General features: G+C 47.0%; 1 protein-coding gene across 3 annotated transcripts in view; it reads right to left on the bottom strand.

Moving 5' to 3' along the window:
* The window catches only part of CLSPN (claspin), a 136,569-nt gene that overhangs the window by 61,264 nt on the left and 50,196 nt on the right, over positions 1–25,109 (bottom strand). The window contains exons 4-13 of one of the 3 annotated variants that reach the window (XM_078780408.1): positions 23,932–24,170; positions 19,210–19,365; positions 4,510–4,569; positions 4,075–4,156; positions 3,605–3,707; positions 2,915–3,423; positions 2,573–2,728; positions 1,890–2,125; positions 1,657–1,720; positions 1,447–1,537 (exon numbers count right to left, since the gene is read on the bottom strand). In XM_078780408.1, the coding sequence (XP_078636534.1) occupies positions 1,447–1,537; positions 1,657–1,720; positions 1,890–2,125; positions 2,573–2,728; positions 2,915–3,423; positions 3,605–3,707; positions 4,075–4,156; positions 4,510–4,569; positions 19,210–19,365; positions 23,932–24,170 (1,696 nt within the window). Of the gene's footprint in view, positions 1–1,446; positions 1,538–1,656; positions 1,721–1,871; positions 2,126–2,572; positions 2,729–2,914; positions 3,424–3,604; positions 3,708–4,074; positions 4,157–4,509; positions 4,570–19,209; positions 19,366–23,931; positions 24,171–25,109 lie in introns of all 3 variants that reach the window. The other 2 variants (XM_068120885.2, XM_078780409.1) reach the window with 2 other exon arrangements.

Raw genomic sequence — 25,109 nt, 5'->3', positions numbered from 1 at the left:
AATAACATCATAATTGGATTCCTCGACCTCGAAAACCCCTGAAAAGTGGTATCATACATGATTCCAACCCTTTTGGTTATTTAACTGATTTTCCTCTAATCCGGGTGGCGGCCATTTAGTATTTCGCCAATATGGGGCCCCGGGGGGGCGCCCGTCTTGGCGCCCATCAAAAATCGAAAGAGTATGGCATGGGCAACATCTGGGCCAAATTTAGTGCTTTTGGAAGAATTTGAACCAAACGGCCCCAAAATATCCCTAAGGCTGCTGGGCCATAGAAGTTCACGGTTCACGTTGCACGTTTCACGTTTCACGTTCACGTGAACAATCGGACCCTGGGCCATAGGATTTCACGCTTGGCTGTTCACGTGTTGCGCGCCAGTTCTGCTTTGGCCGAGTAACCGTCAACATGGACTCTTCGGATGAAGAAGATTGCCTCATTCTGCTTCTACTAAGACGGAGGAAGAGAAAAAGGCACAGAATTTGGAGCCGAGAGCACTTCCTTCTGAGAGAAACCCGTGGTGAATTCCACCAAACAACTTCTCACTCTGTCTCTGGCTTTATCACTGTCTCATTCACTCTGTCTGTCTGTCTGTCTCTCTCTCTCTCTCTTTCTCTCTCTCACACACACACACACACACACACACACACACACACACACACACACACACACACACACACACACACACACACACACACACACACACACAATTAAACAACCACACACACACACACTGACACACACACACACATACACACACACATTGACACACACACACACACACACACAATTAAACAAACACACACGCGCACACACCCGAAAACAATAAACCTTAACCTGTCGGTGAATTCAGACGCCCATTCAAGTTCTCCCAAACTTGTGCCTTCTGGTCCTTGTCTTTGTAATCCGCCACACGCGGATCCCACAGCAGGGGCCTTGCTCTCACTAACTCGATCAACTGTTCTCGGTAGTCGTCCATTTTGTTTCGGAAGTTTTGCCCGGATGTCAGTCTAAAAATAATCAGGTCGACCGAGATCTCCGTTTTCACGCATAGAAAAAGTGTGCATGTTCATTCCGCCTTTCACGCGTGAAACGTGACACGTGAAACGTGAAACATGAAAGGCGTTCTATGGCCCAGAGCAAGTCATACTACGTTTGTCCATTTTTCTTTACACGCGTGAACCGTGAAACGTGAACTTCTATGGCCCAGCAGCCTAAGGGCCCTGACTATCTATAAAGTTTTGTGCATTTGTGAAGGTTGCATCAAGTCTTAAGAAATACACCATGCAATAGGGTACAGAGCAAATGTGCCATGTACAGTACTTCATTCCATTTCACTACAAGCGTCTCCCTGATAAAATTGCAGCAAAAGCAATGCACAGGATCTCTGAGAAGACCAATGTAGTGTCTGCCAAAGCAATGTTAACTCCCAATGAGACAGAACTCACTCAAAAGACAGGACCTGCGAACCACTGTTTGTGTGCTCAAAGAGTACCAACGAGGCTTCGGACGTGGTGGGATAGATCCGCCGGGAGTGTCCTACATGCACGAGAACAGGTGAACAATAGGGGAAGGTGGAACATTAAAAACCGTGACGGTGCAACAAAGCGGGAAAGCAAAACATATTTTAGAAAGGTCTTATTGACTCTGATTCACACCTTCATTGGCTGGAAGCATGGACAAAATTCCCAAAGTGTCTTCCTGTTGCAGACTCTCAGCAGTCTGCAAACAAAATATCAAAATAAGGATATCTTTAGTCTCTTTATTCCAGTTACCAAGCTGCCAATTGTGGACAACTGCTCTCAAAGTACATTCTCAGCACAAACTTTCCCAGCAGTTGTTATCCAATTAAGCGCCTCAAAAGAAGACAAACCTCAAGATGAAAACTTGCCTCCTTCCTCCCGTCCTCCTTGCTCGTCTTCAACTCCGGATCAGGCTCAAGATCAGAGTCATTCATACAATCATACTTTTCTCCCAAATCCGGTTCTTCCTCTTCTTCCTCCACATCCTCCTCAAAGCCTTTCTCGGTTTCCTTGTTATATGCTTCCCAGCGCAGACGCCTTTCAGTCTCCCTCCGCTTCCGCATCTCTTCTCGCAGTTTAGCCTTCAGTAGAAGCCGTCCAGAACCTGCCAGATCACATTAAAGCCATTAATGTCACCAGTGTTCAAACTCCTATTTCAAGGCTTAAGGTTTGCACGGCTCGTGGTGTATCCTCCACATCGATTTATACTCCACATAGACTTAGAGGCCAAAAAAACCAGTATCTCATGAATTTTACAACTTAACCTGCAGGGTTAAATACCCTGCAAGTACCATCAGCAGTATCTCGTGAATGAAGTAACCAACCAGCTGAATTTGTAATCAAATCATTATCCGATATCCATTCATCAAATCGATTATATATACAATCCGGTACTTTTAGCAGGATCCACCAAACCCGATCATTTGTAGAACAGGGTCTCGTTAGACCCAACTAGCCATCAAAATAACCAACTGATTCACACAGAATCTCCTCTTTTTGTATACAAAGTCAAGGCTTGTTGAAGAGCTAACAATCACTAACTCCCAAGTACCTGGCTTTTCACGCAGAGATGCATGGTCTGTTGTGAGCGCATTTTCCATTGACGTTTCCCCGGCCAATTTACCAGTCTCCTGTCTACCGTTTCCTGCCGATTGATTTGCCGATGCAACAGCATGGCGTAAAAAACGCTGCTGAAGCTTCTCCATTCCTGTCAAAATATTTTTTACTTGCAGTCAGAATTGCGATTTTGCTTGAAAGGCTGCAACTATACATGTTAAAAGGTGACAAAGCAGTACTGTACAAAACAGTGGCAACGTAACAAAACATAGTTACGCTGAACATCCATCCAGCTATTGGACGTGAGCAAGGAAGGAAGCCTATTACAATTTCAGACCTGTATTTGGAACCTCAGAGAGATCGATGAAGTTGTTTGTAGGAGCTGAAATACGTGGTTGGAGAGCGAAATCCACTCCAAGATTCTTCATTTTCTCCAGGCGAGAACGAAAACCCGAGACCACATTAATTTGTTTGTCTCCTTCTCCATTTGAGGCCTTGGAACATGCCACATCCTCAGCATAAATCTTGTCGTTTGACGTTGCACATTCGTCACCAGTTTTATCAGTCGTCTCAATCACTGCTGCTAAGAGGGGACCACGTGATGATTCAATGGAATGCTTGTCTGCTGCTTCAGTAAAACTTCCATTCCGTTCTTGGAAGTTTCCGGATTCCTCTCGTATTTCTGTTGAAACACAAGCCTGGACCGCCGTGCTTTCGTTATTGGCCTCAGGAGAAGCAGAAAGTTCAGACTTAGCAGCCTTGCCTTCAGTGCTTGACACAAGATGGTCGTCTCCACTCAAATTATTAACATCATTTGCAAGACTGTTGGGTTGAGTCTTTGAATATCTGGATGAGCAGAGAATGGGGGAGAGGGAGAGGGTAGAATTTGAAAGTGATCAACAATCATACAAACATTTTTGTTACCCAATAAAATCCCAACAAGCTCATAAGATGATAGCAAATAATCACAAGAAGAAGAAGAAGAAAAAAAAACAACTGCAAAATAACCAATCTACAAATGCTTCACCTGGATAATATCACCGTGTTTCCAGGTTGATGCGACCTTCTTTTAAAGAAGTCATGAATACTCATTGGTTCAGGCAGGTGGTATGGCAGAGAAGTGTTCGACTCTAAAGATGCAGTGAAGAGTGTCTCAATGTGAGAAACAATTGGCCTAACAAATCAAACATACTGTAGGTGGTTACATTATGCAATTGCTTCCTTCAAATCCTTTTTGGAATGTACTTTTCAAACAGTGCAGTAGGTAAAGCTGGAAAATATGGCAACTGAAGACCCAAGTGGAAGTACTTAAGTTACAAAATAACATGATGCAAAATTATTATTACAGATGTTGATTGTTATCATACCGTAGATAGAGTTCCTGATTCTAAATCACGATGTCCAAGAATGTGACTAAAGTACTTTTTCCACTCAGGTCTTCAATTGGACATTTATATTGAAGAAAAACAATTGGGTGTTGGAGGTTCGTGAGTTCACCTCGGATGAGTCTTTGGGTCTCACTGTGTATCTGTTGCAAGGCAGCTTTGCTGGCTTTTCTTTCTGCCCTTTTTGGAGGATCCTGTAAATGAAATAAAAATAATCGAATCAGTTCATCCTTGGATCATTATACATACATGTACTAAGTTTTATTTAGATCCCTTCAGCTGCTCTTAAGTTATCGTGGAAACGAAACCCTATCACAGATGGATGGATGGATGGCCAACCAAAAACATTATGCATCCGACGATTTCGTCGGTGGAGGCATCATAAAAAGACAAAAGAGACAAAAATAAAAATGAAAATAAAAGGACAGACAGAGACTGGAGATAGCAGTGAAACAACGACACAGCTATTGGATAAATGTGGTGACTCAATTTATCAGGAATGGTAGCAGAGCAGGAATCTGCATCGGATCTTAAACATTGCAAACACCTTGTTCAATTGAGGAATCATTTTCTCATCCTCATCATTTGTCACTGCAGGAAGGTGCTCCTATTTTGACAAAAAAAAGAAAAACAAAAAAGAACATTCATGAATCAACTCATTTTATATATATCTATCTAATCTATCTATCTATCTATATATCTATCTATCTATCTATCTCTCTCTCTATATATATATATATATATATATATATATATATATATTTATTTATTTATTTATATATATATACAGTCACGTGAAAAAGTAAGTACACCCCATGTAAAGTTTTGACTTTTTCAACATATTTCAACATACAGCTATTTGATCTTCATTTCAACAATATTGATAGATAAAGGTGATATAATATAACAAATATCATGAAACATTTACATTTTGTAGTCCATTGTATAATTTAAATAAACACAAATGCAAATTTCGCATGTGGAAAAAGTAAGTACACCCTTGGCTCTAATAGGTGGTATTGCCCCCTTTGGCAGAAACAACCTCAAGTAGGCGTTTCTTATAACTGTCTACCAGTCTCTGACATCGACTGGGAGAAATTTTTGCCCACTCCTCCATGCAGAATTCTTTCAGCTGTGCGATGTTTGAGGGGTTTCTTGCATGCACAGCTCGTTTCAAATCCCCCCACAACATCTCGAAGGGATTTAGATCCGGGCTTTGATTTGGCCATTCCAGAACCCTCCATTTCTTTCTTTTCAGCCATTCCTTGGTGGAATTACTGGTATGTTTAGGGTCATTGTCATGTTGCAAGGTCCACCTTGGGTTGAGCTTCAACTTTCCGACACATGGCCTCACAATATCCTCAAGCACCCTCTGGTACAATGAAGAATTCATAGTGGATTCTATGATGGTGAGCTGCCCAGGCCCTGATGCAGCAAAGCTGCCCCAAACCATAATATTTCCACCACCATGCTTTACAGTTGGTATCAGGTTCTTGTGGTCAAATGCTGTCTTTGGTTTTCGCCAAACATGTCTTCTGGTACTGTGGCCAAATAGCTCTACCTTTGACTCATCTGTCCAGAGCACATTGTTCCAGAAGTGCTGTTCTTTGCCTAGGTGTTCATTGGCAAACTTTAGTCTTGCCCTGATGTTATTTCTGGACAGCAAAGGTTTCCTCCTGGCACACCTCCCATGCAGATCAAATTTGTGCAGCCTCTTTCTAATGGTAGACTCGTGCACTTTGACATCAACAGTGGCAAGAGCTACCTGTAGGTCCCGTGATGACATTCTGAGGTTCTTAGAGACTTCTTTCAGCATATTGCGGTCTGCTCTCGGGCTGAAATTGCTGGGGCGGCCTGGACTGAACAAGTTGGCAGTTGTTTGGAATCTTCTCCACTTGTAGATGATCTTCCGGACAGTCGAATGATTGATTTCAAATTGTTTGGAGATCTTTTTAAATCCCTTCCCAGACTTGTAGGCATCTATAACCTTTTTTCTGAAGGCCTCAGAGAGCTCTTTTGATCTCGGCATGGTGACACCCCACACTTCAACAACAAAGAGCAAACCAAACTAAATGTCTGAGGTTTAAATACGACAGGTTCCTCCAAGATCCTCTCTAACAATGTTCTAATCATTTGCACCTGAGCTGGTGCACCTGATTCTAATTTTAGGTATTTGAATGAATGAATATGAATGATCGTTTTAAGGCCATTTTTTCCCCGCTAAAGCGGGGGTCAGCCTTGCGGGCCCCATGACAATCATGGTTCCCTGTTTGAGGCAATGTTTTATGGCCGGATGCCCTTCCTGACGCCAACCCTTGGTCACGCTCCTACGATGCGCAGGGATACAGTGTGCCTATTCTGAATCGGGGTACACACCGTGATCATTCATCCCAACAAGCTGGTACTCAATTTGCCGACCTCGGAAGGATGACAGGCTGATTCAACCCCCCTGGCGTTAATTCAGCGATCGACCGGGATTCGAACCCAGGATCCGAGGATCCCAAGCCGGCACTCTAACCACTAAGCCAACACCAGGCTAAATTTTAGGTATTTGAAGTAGTGATAAATGTAGGTGTGTACTTACTTTTTACACATGCAAAATTTGCATTTATGTTTGTTTAAATTATACAATGGACTACAAAATGTAAATGTTTCATGATATTTGTGATATTATATCACCTTTATCTATCAATATTGTTGAAATGAAGATCAAATAGCTGTATGTTGAAATATGTTGAAAAAGTCAAAACTTTACATGTGGTGTACTTACTTTTTCACGTGACTGTATATATATATATCAGTCATTATGTGACTCCATACCATCAGTGGAGAACCGCCATTAAGGTATCCCATCCAGCTATCGCTGTACCTTAATGGGAGTGATAAGCACCGCCTGCCACACGGTACATTCCCTCTGGTATCCACTCATTATATGGAGTCACCTGGATGCGGTTGGGAGTTACTAATTAGTATCTATAATTTATTCTCCAACCTAATGAGCGCACGCCGTGACGTCACCGCCACATAAATACGCCTTGCCTGCCAAGTTCCGGAGGAGCCATCCAGCAGTGCGTCATCATTTCGATCTTCGTTCAGATACTATCACAAGTGCATACAAAACTCAGTTACCGACCTGGTTTTGCCCTTGTTGGGGCTTCATCAGGGCACCGCAGTGAGTCCTATGAAGCCCCAACAAGGGCAAAACCAGGTCAGTAACTGTGAGTCTCTGAGGATGTCCCGGAGACTCAATAGCTCAGTGGGCAGTCACCGCGTAAATGATGAGGTTCCTGGGTTCAAGTCCCGGGTTGAGTCTGAATTTTTTCACACTAGCCCCACGCAGGAATTTACATATATATATATATACATACATATATATATACATATACATTTTATATATATATATATTAGGGTGGTCCTTATTCCTCAACATTCTGATTTTCTAAGCTCCAACCCCCGGGATTCATTGGAATAGTCGAGAAAACTCTCCTGGTGAACTTTTTTTTCCAATCGGACAACATTTACCCCTCCCTCGTCGACCTTGAAGTTTCACCCTGAGGAATAAAAACAACAATCCTTGAAAAAAAAATTTTGTGCCATTTATTCCCAAAATGTTAGCTTATAACACACAACATACAGTATTTTATAAATGGTTACCTCATTACACAGTTAAATGCATTAAACTATAACAAAAATCTGAAGCAAAATGTCCCACAAGGCTCCTAGGCCCGTCCGACTTAGTGCTCCTGCTCCTGCTGGGCCGCCACACCAGCAGCCACGGTCTTCTTTCTGGAGCCCGGGAACTCCGCGCGATGACGAGAGACAACTTGGAGGAGAAATTGCAGTTGCTCATCATCCTGAGTTAGCATTCGGTTGTATTCCTGGATGAGGGCAACAGTCGCCTGTACGCGAAAGCCTGGACACTGGCTCCGGAGGCCGCAGCTGCCCCTCGACACGACCTGCAACTGCTGAAGGATTTGACGACCTACATGGACGTCAACCGGGACGTGGGCAAGGCAGCTCTGACCAAGCTGCAAGGGCACCTGTGGTACCTCTCGGAGGAGCTTGTAGCTCTGGCGCTCTTTGACCCCCTGGTCACGGTGGAGGAGAAGAGGCAAATACTCACCCCACTTCACACTACGGTGGGAGATGAATCTCCAGCGAAGCGCCCAAAGCTGCCCAGCCAAGACGTCTCAGGACTCCAACTGCAAGACATGGCATCAACCAACACGCGACGGTTCTTCCAGAAGCTGCGCCTGGAAGACGGCTTCCTCGACACCGATCCCGCAACCTGGCTGCAGCGGGAAGACTTCCGGACAGCGGCGGCCTTCGTGCAGGGGATAGCAGTCATCAACGACAACGCGGAGCGAGGAGTTGCCCTCATCCAGGAATACAACCGAATGCTAACTCAGGCTGATGTGATGAGAAACTGCAATTTCTCCTCCAAGTTGTCTCTCGTCATCGCGCGGAGTTCCCGGACTCCAGAAAGAAGACCGTGGCTGCTGGTGTGGCGGCCCAGCAGGAGCAGGAGCACTAAGTCGGACGGGCCTAGGAGCCTTGTGGGACATTTTGCTTAAGATTTTTGTTATAGTTTAATACATTTAACTGTGTAATGAGGTAACCATTTATAAAATACTGTATGTTGTGTGTTATAAGCTAACATTTTGGGAATAAATGGCACAAATTTTTTTTTTCAAGGATTGTTGTTTTTATTCCTCAGGGTGAAACTTCAAAGTCGAAGAGGGAGGGGTAAATGTTGTCCGATTGGAAAAAAGTTCACCAGGAGAGTTTTCTCGACTATTCCAATGAATCCCGGGGGTTGGAGCTTAGAAAATCCGAATGTTGAGGAATAAGGACCACCCTAATATATATATATATATATATATATATATATATATATATATATATATATAGTTGCGGATATGGGATTTGCATCCATCCATATCCGCTTGTAAATATTCCCCTATTTCCTCAATACTTCCCAACTATCCCCAATCCCCCATTCCCTAGTCCCATTTTCTGTAAACAACACTCTGTAGACCCGTCCTCCCCCTATTTCCCCCATTAAATGTCGTGCCCAGGTTCACCGCATCTCATGTAAGACAACTATAGGACATCTTGCTAGTTATTCTTAGTCTATGTCAGTTAAGGACTCGTTTCCATTAATTCTGACCCTTCGTTGCACCAGAATGTGATTGTATGGCACCGTGAGGAAGTTTAGGACCTCCCAATACCTCCCTGCAGCTCTTCCTCACGGTTCAGCAACAACAACAACAACAGCAACGGCAGCGGCGTGCACAGGGAGTGCGCGTCCTCACTCCGGCTTGGTTGGTAGGGGGTGTTGGGAGGGCACGAGGCCTTCCCAACGAGCCGCCATCGAACATGTGCTCGACGGGGTTACCAAATAGGGGCTCCCTGTCAGCTCCTCGTCAAGGGCGGAGCCCGGTAACCCCCGCACCCAATGGAAGCGGCGGACCGGCCCCAGGGGCCCCTGGGGCCCAGGGGGGCGGAGCCAACCAGCCGAGGGCGTGTCACTCCCCGCTGAGCATGCACAGGAAGAGGGAGGTGACGTCAGATGCGCGCTGAGCTTGGAGCAAGCAAGACCACCTCCGAGCGCTGTGAGGCCTCCCCGCATCTTCTGGACTGGACCGTGCTTTATCCTGTCCCTGAGCCAAGGTGCCATCGAACTACCTGTCCCTCCCTGCCATCAATCCCTGTGTAAGTCAGCCTTGTTCCGTTTGTCTGTGGTTTGTCCGGGCATAGATAAGATTGTATTTAAGTGCCCATCTCTTCTGTGTCTTTTACCTCACTCTGCCGTGTAATCTACCCCTTTCCTCCACCACTGTAATTATACCCTCCTCCGGAGGTCTTGAGAACTGTACCCCTTGCGTCGTTTCCTCTTTCCCAGTCGTCGTGTCCTTTCTATCATTGATTTGGCATAGCGCGATTTGGTCAACGTCTGGGTGGAATCGGGGTCTAGTCGGGGAATAACTGTTCGGTCGCGGCAATACCACCGCTCGGTAAATAACATCTAAACCGCGTCCGTAACAATTGGTGTCGAGGAGTGAGATTCGAGGCCCGAACCAAATTTTTAAAAAAACATCTAGGAAAAAATTTGGTCAAAATTATAAAGTACCGAAATTTGCTTTTGTTTTACAAAAACCCGAATTTTGAAAGTCGCGCTATGGCAGATCAAGACGGCTGGGTTCCGGTAGAGGAGAGTGAGGCAGGGTCGATCCAGGACCAAATTGAGGGACATGAGGAGAGCGAAGCAGTGAGGGCGGCAGGTTCGCAAAATGGCGTCCTCGCGCACGAGGTTACGGGCGCGCAAAATGGCGCCTCGCACATGGCTACTGCGACCGCGCCCGTAGCAGCGCCGCTGGTGGATTCGAACCTTTTTTTCCTGCAAATGAGGGCCCTTATGGGACAAATGGGAGACCAAATTGGAGGTTTGAAAAACAGTATAGAGGCTCAGAGTGAGCAAATGGGGGTAATGAGGGCTGATAGTGAGCGATTGGGGAGCGAAATGGGGAACCGGATGGATGCTCAGAGTGAGCAAATAAGGGCTCAGAGTGAGCAATTGGGGGTAATGGGGGGCGAAATGGGGGGCAAAATGGGAGAAATGGGGGGCAAAATGGGAGAAATGGGGGAACGGCTAGAAGCTAAATTTGAGGGGTTAGACAATGGGATCAAAGGGGTGAAACATGGGTTAACGGGGGTAGAAAACAGAATGGCCACTCAAGAGAATCAAATGGAAGGGATGAAAAGGGGTTAGAGGGGTTAGAAAACAGTATTTTTTTTTTTTTTTTTTTTTTTTTTTTTTTTTGTATACAATATCGAGGCTCGTGAAAGAGCGAACATTAATCACACAGAAAGACAAACCGACACATAAAACATATAACATAGGGAGCGGTAGACAAGATGGGGAGAGAGGGGGAAGGACACAAACACAACATTTGAGAGCAGGGACCGAGAGACATGGAGACATCGAGAGATCTGAGAGAGGGCGAGGGCTTGGGGGGGGGGGGGCCCAGCGCCCCCCAGCTGAAGAGAAAGAAGGACCTGCGAGCGCTGAGAGAGATGCGCCCCCAGCTGGAGAAAGAAGTACCTGCGCGCGCTGAGTCAGAGGCGCCCCGCCTGAGAAAGAACGTTACCTCCGAGCGCTGTGACCTCCCCGCATCTTTGGACCGGACTGTACCCTGCCTTGAGCCAAGAGTGCACCTTGAGCCATCGCTACTTGTCTTTCCTGGCCATCAATCCCCGTGTGAGTCAGCCGTTGTCCCGTTTACCTGTCGTCTGTCCGGGGTTAAGATAAGCCTGTGTCTAAGTGCCCATCTTTTCTGTGCTTTACCTCTAGCCCCTGTAATCTAACCTTTTCCGTACGAATATAATTGAGAATCGAAACATTGGTGTCTGTCATTATAATCCAGCCGTGTGTCTTCTTTTTCCTTATTGATCCAGCGTAGCACGGCTCCGTCAACGTTCGAGTACAATCGGGTAATTTGTGCGGACACGACGGCCATTCCGCTCGGCCCACCTTAACATCAAAGTCGTGTCTGTAACAATTTCGTACCGTGAGATGCGCCCCCAGCTGGAGAAAGAGGTACCTGCGAGCGCTGAGTCAGATGCGCCCCGCCTGAGAAAGAACGTTGCCTGCGATCGCTGAGAGAGAAAGACCCGCCTGAGAAAGAACGTCCCCTCCGAGCGCTGTGACCTCCCCGCATCTTTGGACCGGACTGTACCCTGCTTTGAGCCAAGAGTGCACCTTGAGCCATCGCTATCTGCCTTTCCTTGCCATCAAACCCCGTGTGAGTCAGCCGTTGTCCCGTTTACCTGTCGTCTGTCCGGGGTTAATATAAGCCTGTGTCTAAGTGCCCATCTTTTCTGTGCTTTACCTCTAGCCCCTGTAATCTAACCTTTTCCGTACGAATATAATTGAGAATCGAAACATTGGTGTCTGTCATTATAATCCAGCCGTGTGTCTTCTTTTTCCTTATTGATCCAGCGTAGCGCGGCTCCGTCAACGTTCGAGTACAATCGGGTAATTTGTGCGGACACGACGGCCATTCCGCTCGGCCCACCTTAACATCAAAGTCGTGTCTGTAACGTCTGTAAAGTCGTACGTCTGTAATGATGCAGATGTCAGCAGATGAGTCGTCAGCAGATGGAGCAGATGTAATCTATAACAGACGTTATAGACCCATCCGGTACGAAAGGAAGGCAAATTGAGGGACATGAGGGACCAAGCGGAAAGGGAAGTTTAAAAAATGGGGCAGCAGATAGAGGGGGTCAGAATGGGGGTAGAAACTAAATTGGATGCTCACAGGGAGGAAATGGAGCAGATGAGGGTGGCATCTGGGCAGGAGATGCAAGTGATGGGAGAGGAGATCAGAAGAGGTGTGAGTGAGGAGGGCGGAGGAGTGCGCGAGGAGGTGAGGCACTGTGAGGAGCGCATGGAGAAGGAGGTGAGAAAGGGGACTGTAAAATTGCAAGGTGGTATAGAGGAGTTGACGCTGGGAGTAGAACAACTGACAGTGGGACAAAAGGAGTTGGGGGACCAGGTAAAGAAGAACACTGCGGTACTAGGAGGGTTAAAAGCGACACAAAACGACTTAAAAAATGACTTGATAGCGACACAGAGGCAATGTCAGATGGTACGTGAGGGACTGACAACGAGGTGACACAGGTAATGGAGACGAAGGACCGGCAGGTGAGGACGCACATAGAAGCGGTCAAGGTGGCTGTAGAGGACGAGCTTGAGGAGACGCACCGGGAAATAAAAGAGGTGAAGCAGAAATTAGAAGAAGTGGAAGAAGGGGTAAGCGAAATTAAGAAGCGATGGAGAGGGGATAAGAAAGAGACAAAAGAGGAGGTAAAAGAATTGGTCCAAAGTCTGTGTTCGGATCGTGATGATGTGCTCATTAACCGGATGAGGGATTCGCAGGTGATGGAGGAGAAGCGAAGAGAAAGAGGACCCGGTGTAAGTGGTGACCAATATGGTCGTGCGTATGATGCGCCGGGTGATTTAATGAGCTTGGGGGTCGAGATGGACCTGGGTGTTCGTGAGAGGCCGTTGGTGAAGTGTGCGACAGGTATGGTGTGCGAAAAAGGAGGTGTGCGAGAAAGTCCGACTCTGGGGTGTGTGAGGAAAAAGTGCGTGCCAAGGAGTGAGGGTGCTGTCGAGAGTGAGTCGGTCGTAGCGCGTGTGCGAGGGAGCACATGGAAGCGCGTAGTGAGGAGTGTTACAGAGGATGTAACGGAAGAATGCACGCCTGTGGTGAGTGTTACGGAGGAAGTAACGAAAGAGTGTGCGCAAGAAAGGTGTGTAACGGACGCGTGCATAAGGAAAGAGTACGCTGTCGAGAGTAAGGGTGAGTGCGCTGTCAAGAGTGGAGGTGAGAGTAGTAAGAGTGACACGGAGCGTGAGTTGGTTGTGACAAGTGAGAAAGGAAGCACACCTGGAATGGTAGAGCGTGTGTGGGAATGCACGCTGGAATTGGTAGTGAGGCATGTGGTTGGGTGTGTGAGTGAGAGCACACCTGTGATTGTCACAGAGGAGGTGACCGAGGAGGGGGCGCGAAGAGGTGTGTTGGTGAGGTGTGCGAGCGACGAATGTGTGCCAAGGTGTTCGGTGGTCAGGTGTGTGACCAAGTCTGTGAGTGGAATGAGTGTACCTGGGTGTGTAAGAGAAGGTGCAATGACCAAGAGCAGGGAAACGGCTGGATGTATGAGCAAGAAAGGGGTAGCGTATGCGTGTAAGCATGCAGGTGAGGCATCGACGGTAACCGGGTTAGAGGTTAGAACGACTTATAGCCGAATCGGGCCCTCGGTGCGCGTCGGGCAGCTTCGCGTGCCGCGAGAACCAGCGGGGATCCGAGCCACGGCGGGTTCGAAAGGACCGCCGTACGCGATCCACGCTGGGCCTCGCTTGGAACGGCCGCGTCCGTGCTCCACTAGGCAGAGCGGGCAGCGCGATAGGAAGGGTCGTCATGGCGACCACCTTTTGTTGAGGCATTCCGGCAGGTCGAGATCGGGCCATGGGATGGCTCCGTGCCGAGATGGTGCGTGGGACCTCGGCCCGGGTAAACCTCCTTCCCTGCACCGAATGCGGGACGTATCCAGCCGCTGGCACCAAACCACCCGCATTCATGGCTTGGCTGTACGAAGCCGAGCTTTAGAAGTGAATTGGCGCACCGAGAGGCATTAGTAAGTAGACTGTAATGACGAGGATAGTGTTTTGGCCCCGAAATTAGAAAAACAAAATTTGATGATTGGCAAAGGATTGGCAGTAATGATTGGCAGATGATGGGTAGTGATTGGCAAATTTTTGATTTGTTGAAATTTGATGTGCAAAATTGGTAGTGGGAGATGCCCGATGTGGTGGGATGGCAACTCTGTCATCCCTCACAAACTGGGGGCAAATGCGCTATAGTATATGGGGTGGCTATGACAACCGAGCCAGGGAGGGTTTGGATAATGTGTAGGGCCCTAGAGATTGACATTAGGTAACGTTAAGGTTAGGTAGTGACAAGAATACCTGTAGTGGGGACGTAGGTAGATTAGTGTGGATGATAATGACGTGGGAGCGCAATAGTTTAAAGGGGCGACGGGGAAGCGCAAGTTTCAGAGGGGAGTAGTTAGATGAGATGATGCCGTGTGAGTGTTGGAGGTGTATTCAGAAGTGTATTGTGAGAAGTGTGAGATGAGTGACATTGTGTTGAGTGAATGAGCTTGCATGGGGTGCAAGTGACTAACAGGTGTGTGGAACGCTTGGTGGGTACGTCCGAGGGGCAGCCGGGTGGTGTGTCCGTGGTGCAGCTGTTGGGTATGTCCGTGGTGCAGCCGATGGGTGTGTCCATGGTGCCCCCGGTGCGTGTGTCCATGGTGCAGCCGGTGGGTGTGTCCATGGTGCAGCCGGTGGGTGTGTCCGTGGTGCCGCCGGTGCGCGTGTCCGTGGTGCAGCCGATGGGTTTGTCCATGGTGCCGCCGGTGCGTGTGTCCGTGGTGCAGCCGGTGGGCGTGTCCGTGGTGCCGCCGGTGCGCGTGTCCGTGGTGCAGCCGATGGGTTTGTCCATGGTGCCGCCGGTGCGTGTGTCCGTGGTGCAGCCGGTGGGTGTGTCCGTGGTGCCGCCGGTGCGCGTGTCCGTGGTGCCGCCGGTGCGCGTGTCCATGGTGCAGCCGATGGGTGTGTCCATGGTGCCGCCGGTGCGTGTGTCCATGGTGCAGCCGGTGGGTGTGTCCGTGGTGCCGCCGGTGCGCGTGTCCGTGGTGCAGCCGATGGGTGTGTCCATGGTGCCGCCGGTGCGTGTGTCCGTGGTGCAGCCGGTGGGTGTGTCCGTGGTGCCGCCGGTGCGCGTGTCCGTGGTGCAGCCGATGGGTTTGTCCATGGTGCCGCCGGTGCTCGTGTCCGTGGTGCAGCCGGTGGGTGTGTCCGTGGTGCCGCCGGTGCGCATGTCCGTGGTGCAGCCGATGGGTTTGTCCATGGTGCCGCCGGTGCGTGTGTCCGTGGTGCCGCCGGTGCGTGTGTCCGTGGTGCCGCCGGTGCGTGTGTCCGTGGTGCAGCCCGTGGGTGCATCCGTGGTGCAGCCGATGGGTGCGTCCGTGGTGCAGCCGATGGGTGCCTCTCGGGCTTGGTGTAATGAGGAATTGCTAGGCAATGCTTGAGAAGGTGATTGTGAATGGTTTTGAGCGTGGAAGTGTATGGAGCAGTGCATGAGGAACGATTGTGGTTGTGCATTGTATTGAATGATTGAAGGAGCTTTGGGGGAGAGAAGGGTGCAGGCGGCACCAAGTATGAGAGCACAGGTGTGCAAGTACAGGTGTGTGGAATATATGTAGCAGAGAATAAGTGGTGTGGAGAGAGTTGGAGTAAGTGGTACGGAGTGGTGTGCATGGTGCGAAGGTGTGGATGGGGGAAGAGTGGACCCCCTTCACGAGTACCCGGGGAGGGTAGTTTAAAGAGTAGTTAGAAGGTATAGGTAAATTGTGGTTGGATATTGGCATTTGTGGTGCGGTTGCAGAATGGTATTGTGGATGGGTGCATTGGTGTGGTGAAATTGGCTGGTCGTGTGGCCTGTTAGTATGAGTGTGAATGGTTGGGCACTCCGCCACTGTTAGATGTCGGCCAGGTGAGGCCGCAGGTGGGCTCTGGGAGCCGTTAGTGTCAGTGGGTGCCTGAGGATCCCGGGTGTGGATCGGGCAGCCCGTGCCAGAGAGGGCACTGAGGGGGTGAGAGTGCGAGAGGGCCTTCCCCAGTTAGTTAGGTTAGGGTGAGGAGCAGGTGAGCTCGGTAGGCAACAACAGTGGTGGAGGTGTGCAGGTGGGCGGACCAGCTGGGAGCGTCACACGACCCAGCCACCGAAATTGTGCGGGAGCACCGAGTGTTGAATCGGGGAGTGAGACCCAAATTGATGGTGTGCACCACAGATGGTCAATGGGATTTTGGTTCTTCGAACCACATAGAGTAATGAGGGCCAATGGTTTGGCAGGAGAAAGACCCCGGGTAATGTAAAGTTGTTAAAGTCATTTACGAAATAGTTAGGATTGATGAATCTGTCGCACCATACGCAGCCACTTACCTGAGGTGATGATGATGACTCCACACCTGTGTTTTCTTTGTTTTGTGTTGCAGGAAAGGAGAATTGCTGTTTGGATTTGTGAGACGCATCACGACGTGGATGAGACATTGGGGTGATTCCATCTCTCCCTCCTTAGGAGGGACTGATGATGAATTGGTGATGGCAGATTTTGATGTTGAGTTGGAGATGGCAGATTTTGATGAGAGTTGGAAATGGCAAATTTGATTGGTTAGGAGGTAGAGAAGACGAATTTGGTTTATGGGAGGAACGGGGAAGACAGTAGGGACGTTGTTGATGTGTAAAGTAGATGTTTATGGGTAGTGTTGTGTCTTGTGGATTCAGTAAGGGGTAAGGGAGGGGCAATGTAGGTTACCTGGTGGGGGGGGGGGGCGTACGGTAGGAACGTACCTGTCTCACCTGGTTCCCATGTGCCCCCAGTGTGCATTACCTTGTATTGCGTGCACTTTTGCGCCCTTACCACCTTACTCACTTGTCTTATTTTGTCTCCCACCTCCGAGGATCTGGCTTTGGGGCAGAGAGAGAGGAGAGAGAGGTGCTGGCTCCGCAGTTGTGGGCCTGTACTTCCGCTGCTTGCTGCCTGGATCGATACACCATATGGACCGCAATTTTTGTGGCCGCCCACAATGGACCGCAGTTCTTTTGCGGTCAAGCACCACCCGTGGATGGACCTCTGGGTCAACGTGGCACCTATGCCATACAGGTGAACCACTTTTAGTTGGCCCCCTGACGGCCACAATTCAGAAATGGACGCGGTTGGCGCCTTTCTTTATTTCTAAAGAAGCCAGAAGGCCAAGTGCACTCCATGAAGGCAAGACCAGCGGCAGAACATCGGCCGGCTGCGACACCACCGGTGACCATGGACACTTAATTGTGCATTTTTATGAACACTTTATTGGTGCACCGGATGGTGCTGACTGTGCGTATGGGGTGGTGCTTTTGGTGCTTGGACGGGGTGCTCTGCACATTATTAAAGGCCGTAGGGCCACAGGGCACTCGTGGGTTGGTGTATCGATGCTGGCATGCGTGCTCTCCCTATGCATAACATCTGCATGTGTTCCTCAAAGAACAGGTCCTGGATCGTAGTGTAAATATCAGTGTAGTCTTGTATAAATGATGCTCCCTACCGGCTGTATGTTTAGTTTGAGGATGCTTTCCGCGATTCGGTTATCCTGTGGGTGTGTTTCTGTTAGGAGAAGGGTGCAACGTCGCAGGGGGACATATTTACTCATTTGTGAACATCTGTAAAACTGTCGCACTCAGGGTTGAGTTAATAGTAGAGGGAACTACATCTGAGTGCCACACTAAAGTAGGTAAAAATTTATCGGGTCGGGACGCCCCGAGGTAGAGAAGGGTGCAATGTTGCGGATATGGGATTTGCATCCATCCATATCCGCTTGTAAATATTCCCCTATTTCCTCAATACTTCCCAACTATCCCCAATCCCCCATTCCCTAGTCCCATTTTCTGTAAACAACACTCTGTAGACCCGACCTCCCCCTATTTCCCCCATTAAATGTCGTGCCCAGGTTCACCGCATCTCATGTAAGACAACTATAGGACATCTTGCTAGTTATTCTTAGTCTATGTCAGTTAAGGACTCGTTTCCATTAATTCTGACCCTTCGTTGCACCAGAATGTGATTGTATGGCACCGTTAGGAAGTTTAGGACCTCCCAATACCTCCCCGCAGCTCTTCCTCACGGTTCAGCAACAACAACAACAACAGCAACGGCAGCGGCGTGCACAGGGAGTGCGCGTCCTCACTCCGGCTTGGTTGGTAGGGGGTGTTGGGAGGGCACGAGGCCTTCCCAATGAGCCGCCATCGAACATGTGCTCGACGGGGTTACCAAATAGGGGCTCCCTGTCAGCTCCTCGTCAAGGGCGGAGCCCGGTAACCCCTGCACCCAATGGAAGCGGCGGACCGGCCCCAGGGGGGCGGAGCCAACCAGCCGAGGGCGTGTCACTCCCCGCTGAGCATGCGCAGGAAGAGGGAGGTGACGTCAGATGCGCGCTGAGCTTGGAGCAAGCAAGACCACCTCCGAGCGCTGTGAGGCCTCCCCGCATCTTCTGGACTGGACCGTGCTTTATCCTGTCCCCGAGCCAAGGTGCACCTTGTGCCATCGAACTACCTGTCCCTCCCTGCCATCAATCCCTGTGTAAGTCAGCCTTGTTCCGTTTGTCTGTGGTCTGTCCGGGAATAGATAAGATTGTATTTAAGTGCCCATCTCTTCTGTGTCTTTTACCTCACTCTGCCGTGTAATCTACCCCTTTCCTCCACCACTGTAATTATACCCTCCTCCGGAGGTCTTGAGAACTGTACCCCTTGCGTCGTTCCCTCTTTCCCAGTCGTCGTGTCCTTTCTATCATTGATTTGGCATAGCGCGATTTGGTCAACGTCTGGGTGGAATCGGGGTCTAGTCGGGGAATAACTGTTCGGTCGCGGCAATACCACCGCTCGGTAAATAACATCTAAACCGCGTCCGTAACAATATATATATATATATATATATATATATATATATATATATATATATATATATATATATATATATATATATATATATAATATAATCTAAGACTTCTAATATAAGACTTCTAATCCAAAAGTATAGTGTGCACAAAACAGCCAAAGAAGAAGCAGTGATCACTCACCTTTGTCGATTTGAGGACCTTGTTTTTCACAAGGGCCTTGATGGCATTGATGGAATCCTCTTCACTCTCACTGGACTCACGATCAAACAGATCACTATCAGCGAATGGCAGGGCGTTATCATTTTGTAAAATTTCAACATCCTCTTCCGAATTACTCTGAGGAATGACATATATGAAAAAAAACATTCAAACAAAGGAGATGGTAGGAACATCAAGCAGTGCAGATTAAATACTGAGCTGAGGTTCAGCAGGATGAGGAATACCATACTGATAACAATCTTCCATCATGCTTTTTTATAAGTATAACTTGCAACAACAAATTCTTACAAAAACATCTCTTCAACTGTCCTGATACGTAGTTAGGTCACGAAATGGGAAAAACTGGCATCCCAAAGGATGTAGGATCAAATCTGACTGAAGCAGATCTTGATATCATCAGTAGCTGGTCTAGTACTTAGAATATGTCTTTTAGCCCCAACAAATCCCACACTCACCATCTCTGTGAAAGTATCGGCTGGCATATCTTTCCCATATACCTCCAAAACACGCCACTTGAGGAGGTCAAGTCACTCAAGTTTTTGGGCCTCCCCATTAGCCATGACCTTACTTGGGCAGACCACATTTCAAAAATGACCTCCAAAGCCAGCCACCGACTGGTCATCCTTCTTCGAGTAAGGTTTTTCCTTGGCCAAATTGAACTTTTGACAACCTAAAAGGCATTCACAGCTTGATGTGGTACTGTTCTCCCCTTTGGGCTGGTGCCTCTGCCTCACACCTTGCCTTCTTGAAGCCATGGAAAGCAAGGCCCTCAAGGTCATTGGCTCTCTATTGACGAAACTTAGTGTCTAGGCATGTTACTCTCACATCACAGACAGGTTGGTGGCCTCTCTATATTCAACTGCCTCTTTTGGTGTTGCACCCTCTGCCCTATCTTGGCTCTGTCCCTCCTGAGTTTCTGCAAGTAGCACACATTCCACCAGCAACCTCCTTCTTATTAAACTCCCAAAATTCAGGCTCACCTCCACTCATTTGATCCTCTTCTAATTTATCTCATTTGTGGAACAAACTTCTCCAGGGGCATCATGGAATGGCCAGCACTGTCTGTTCAGTCCCATTCTTGCTTCCAGGGCTTTAAGACAGCTGTTCACCACTATCTCACCACCCATCCATACTAAGCATATTTTCGACCCCAAATTACCCCATTCCGAAGCACTCCATTTTTCCAGGTTATTAGGATTTTTTTCCCCGTCTCTCCCTCACCTCTTTTCCATTCTTAGTTGGTGGTTGGTTTGTTCCATTTATGTTTCATCCCAACTTTCCCCCTTCTCTTCTTGCTGTGTTTCATTCAGCTTATGCGCAGCTTGTTCACCCCAATGTGTTCTTCTCCCCCTCCCCTTAACCTCACTCTCACTTATACTTTGCTGTTGGTGTTTCCCCCTTTCCGTTTTATTCCCTTCCATTATGCTTTCGATCTTCCATGAGCTACAATCATGTACAAAAATTCCACCAAATTTATATACATGATAGATGGTGGCCCCTTTCATGATACAAAAACATCTTATTGCTTTGACTTGTTTTCGGGAAAACAACGCTTTACTGCAGTTTGGTTTGGCATTTGGAGCATTGAACACATTACCTTGAACATTTTGTTGTGCTTGTCATACTGAGATTTCTCTAACTCAGGGGTTGACAATCTATGGTGCGTGAGCCATATCTGGCTCTGCCACAATCCCAGTCGATGTGTTGTTGATGGAGTTACATCATCTTACATCGACTTACATCCCACATACAAAGCACGAAGCAATCAATTACGTCAAAAACGGCAGTCATTTCAATGCAGGGAAGCCCTGCAATTGGCAAGGACTTGGACCAATCCATGACGTGAACCATCCCCAACGGAACTTAACGGTTTCATCACCACACCACACTCAACGCCTCTGAGGAAGAGAACTAGTTTGCTCTCGAAACGTCAGGCAATTAATAAAGAATTTAAATTATTTTACTTCTCAGTGTGCTGTCCTTTACAATATATATATATATATATATATATATATATATATACATATATATACATATATATATATATATATATATATATATATATATATATATATATATACATACATATACATACATATACATACATATATATATACATACATATATAAAACACTGTGTGTGTGTGTGTGTGTGTGTGTGTGTGTGTGTGTGTGTGTGTGTGTGTGTGTGTGTGATGTTACCGATAGACTCCTAAACGGAGAGGCTTACGTGCTTGATATTTGGCATAGACATGGCCATTGAGCCTGGGACGAACATGGCCGAACTCAAAATATTTGACGATCCATATTTTTTATTCATATTTACCTCAGCGCATTTCAGCGCACGGAATCAACGGAATCAGAGCAGGTGGGCGCTGATTCGCTCAGAGCGATCACGTGATGACGCTATGAACGCTATGACGCTATGACGCGATGAAAAAAAAATCGCAATGACGCTATGAAACGCTATGAACGCTATGACGCTATGAAAAAAAAATCGCTATGACGCCATGACGCTCTGAACGATATGAAAAAAAAAATCGCTATGAAACGCTATGACAAAAAAAAAAATCGCTCGCTTTACCAAGGGGCTCGCTCTCCCCCCGTTCCCCTCCCCCGCCCGGCACTTCTGGTAATATATATATATATATATATATATATATATATATATATATATATATACATATATATATACATATATATATATATATATATATATATATATATATATATATATACATACACATCATCTGCTCCAGGGGCAGATCCAGGATTTTTTTGAGAGGAGGTTTCCAGAATTGAAAGGAACAGGGTGCATATTCGCCAAGACGCTGCAAGTGTGAAGCTATTAAGGCATAAAAGTGATGGCATTGAAAAAAAAAATGATTGCCAATATCTATAAGGATTTACTGTTCCTCATTTGAAATTGAAGAGACTGGCCTCCAAAGAAGAAAATGGCCTCCAAAGATGGTATTTGAAATTGAAGAGACTGCATTTACATCAAATGAATGTTTCCTCATCACTCCCCTCAACCTCCACAATGTGACAGACCTGTTTGGTGTGTTAACAAACAGTATTATATTTAATTAGGTTGTCTGCAGTTGAGTGGCATTTCCAGTGTTTAAAGACAAGCCTTGTTTCTCTTGATTAATATTTTTGGCAGAGAGTTAAGAATGGCAGTGAGCCATGCTTTTTTGTTAGGGTAGTGAGGGATGAAGAGGTTAATTCTGGAAAGAATGATGCCAGCAATCTCCAATTGACATCATCATGGTTCATTGACTACCACCCAATAGGAACAATGTGCAATCGTCACATAGATTTTTCACAAGGAAACAAATATCCAGCAGACGTGGAAGGGGGAGAAATGAATGGCAAAGAAATAAAGGAGCAAAATTATTTATGACTGACCCAGTCAGCTCTGTTAAAGAGTGCCACACTTTTTAGGAGTGAGGATACCGACTGATGATTACCAAATTTCTACCAATTGCATAATAGCATGACTTCTGACTCTTCAGAATAAATGCATGAAAAAAAACGAAAACAGCAAAAAACAAACAAAAACAAGAAGAATAGGATCATACAAGAATATACAAAAAAAAAAACCCCAAAAAAACCAAAAAAAAAAACCTCGGCCCAATCGGATTAAAATTGATTATTTTTCAGATGAAAATTGATATTAGAAGTTTGACCTTGAGTTGCCCTTTGACCTCAAAAATAGTTAGGATCCCAATTTAGTGACTCAATATGCAAATGCTGTTCAATTTTCAAGTCAATCGGATGAAAATTGACAATTTTAGAAATTCGACCTCAAGATGACTTCTTTTTTTTTTTTGGATACTGAATCGAGGCTCGTGAAAGAGCTAACATTTACTTCACAAACACATCAACCAGACAAACAAAACACACAAAAACAGGGAGCGGAAGACAAGATGGGGAGAGAAGGGGAAGCACACAAACACAACATTTGAGAGCAGGGAGATGTGTGGAAGGGAGAGGTCTTGGGGGGAGGAGGCGTGGGAAGGGGGCGGGGGGGGGGGGGGGAAGGAGAAGTATAAAACACAAGGACACCAAGGACTTCCAGGACAGAAGTTGGTATTTCAAAAAAGTGGAATTGGGGTGAAATTAGCGGGGGTAGAAAAGATCAAGGTTTTGGATGGGGGAAGATAAGAGATGGTGGTGAACAGCTGTTTTAAAGACCTGGAGGGTGGAGTGGGATTGAAGAGAGTGATGGAGTTTGCTCCAGAGGCAGGAGAAAAGAGGAATGAAGGAGTGAAGGTGAGCAGAGGGTCTTGATTTTGGCAGTTTAACCATAAGAGGGTTGCAGGCAGATCTTGTGCGACCTGTAGGAATATTTGCGGGACAGAGCCCAGAGAGAGCTGGGGAGGCAAGGCCAGGGAGGAGTCGGTAGAAGACGGAAAGACCACCAACCTGCCTGCGGTGAGTGAGTGAGAGGCCCTTGGAGTTAGCTTCATCGCAGGAGATTCCAACAATTTGACCTCAAAATCAATAGGCTTTTGCCGTTTGACCAACTCTACCATCTGGTGAAGCTTCGTGGACATCGGTTTAAAATTGTGACCTGTAGGCGATTGACAGACGAACAGACAGACAGACAAACAGACAGAATAATGCACAAGACCAACCAATATACTTGAAAAATCTTCGATTTTGCAAGTAACAAACTTACAAGGTTTTTTTCGTTTAACTTCTTCTTGAGCAGCGTTCCATCGTTTTTCTTTTTTATTTGTTTAACAGTCTCCTTGGCACTCTCTCGGCGGCTCTTCCGCCGTCCTTTTGCGTCATTCCGACTCTGATCCTCCCATTCTGAGTTTATAGTCAGAGAGCTCTCCGAGTCACTGTCGGACATGGTATTGCGGACTCGCCTCAACTTTCTGTTGCTTCCAGCTGAGAATGCAACAACACCATCTGCACATGACAGGCACATACCGAAATACAAGAGAAGGGGAGGGAAAAAAAAATCTCAAGCAATATCAAAAAGTACATTTCAGCCTCATGTGTAGTGTGGTGTTGGCTTAACGGTTAAGGTGGCTGAATTGAAATGTTGGTGCCCTGAGTTAGAGGCCCTGACATCCGTTGAATTAACACTAGTTGGGTTGACTCAGCCTGTCATCCTTCCGAGGTCGGCAAAATGAGTACCAGCTGACTGGTAATAGAGGACACTGCATCAGCAGCACAGCTGCGCCCCCAAAAATGATGCAACCAGCAACCACAGGCTGCACACAAACCACCAGCCTCATGTACATTACCTACACACAAAAAACCAGGCTGATATTTTGGGAATTTTCACAAGGAAGTGGTTACAAGAACAGGTGTGAGCTAGAGTTACTTCAATGTACCACTACCATTCTCACCATTACCTTGATCTATTTTAACATGCACGCTTGTTGAATGCAGTGTCAAAGGACATGTAACGATATTATAATTGGCATTTTTCTCACTCCATCAACCAACTTCTGGCACAAAACCGACACCTCAGCGTTGCTGGTTGAAGCGATGGAGATCTACGATGCTGCTCCAGCATTAAGGAGCCAATTGCATCGAAAGACCTGTGCTGTTGACACCTGGAATCCATTCTCGCTCGTCTGATTGTTTCTTACTGTTCATTATCTGTTTATTGTTCACAATTTGATTAAGGATAACAAGCCTCCCAACCCCATGTTAAAAAAAAACAGATGCCCAATGGCAAGCAATAACCACCATACTATGCTGTCAATTGTTGTTAATTTAAAAGGGCTTGATTTGTTAATTTACCGAAAATTTCATAAACGCTCATTGTGAATTGTTCCACCCTCATTGCCATTTTGATTTTCAGCACGTGCATTAAAACAGAACACTAGCGATTAT

The sequence above is a fragment of the Myxine glutinosa genome, chromosome 6 (genome assembly GCF_964187855.1).
Source record: "Myxine glutinosa chromosome 6, kmMyxGlut1.1, whole genome shotgun sequence".
NCBI lineage: Eukaryota > Metazoa > Chordata > Myxini > Myxiniformes > Myxinidae > Myxine > Myxine glutinosa.
This window is presented reverse-complemented; position numbering and strand designations above follow the sequence as displayed.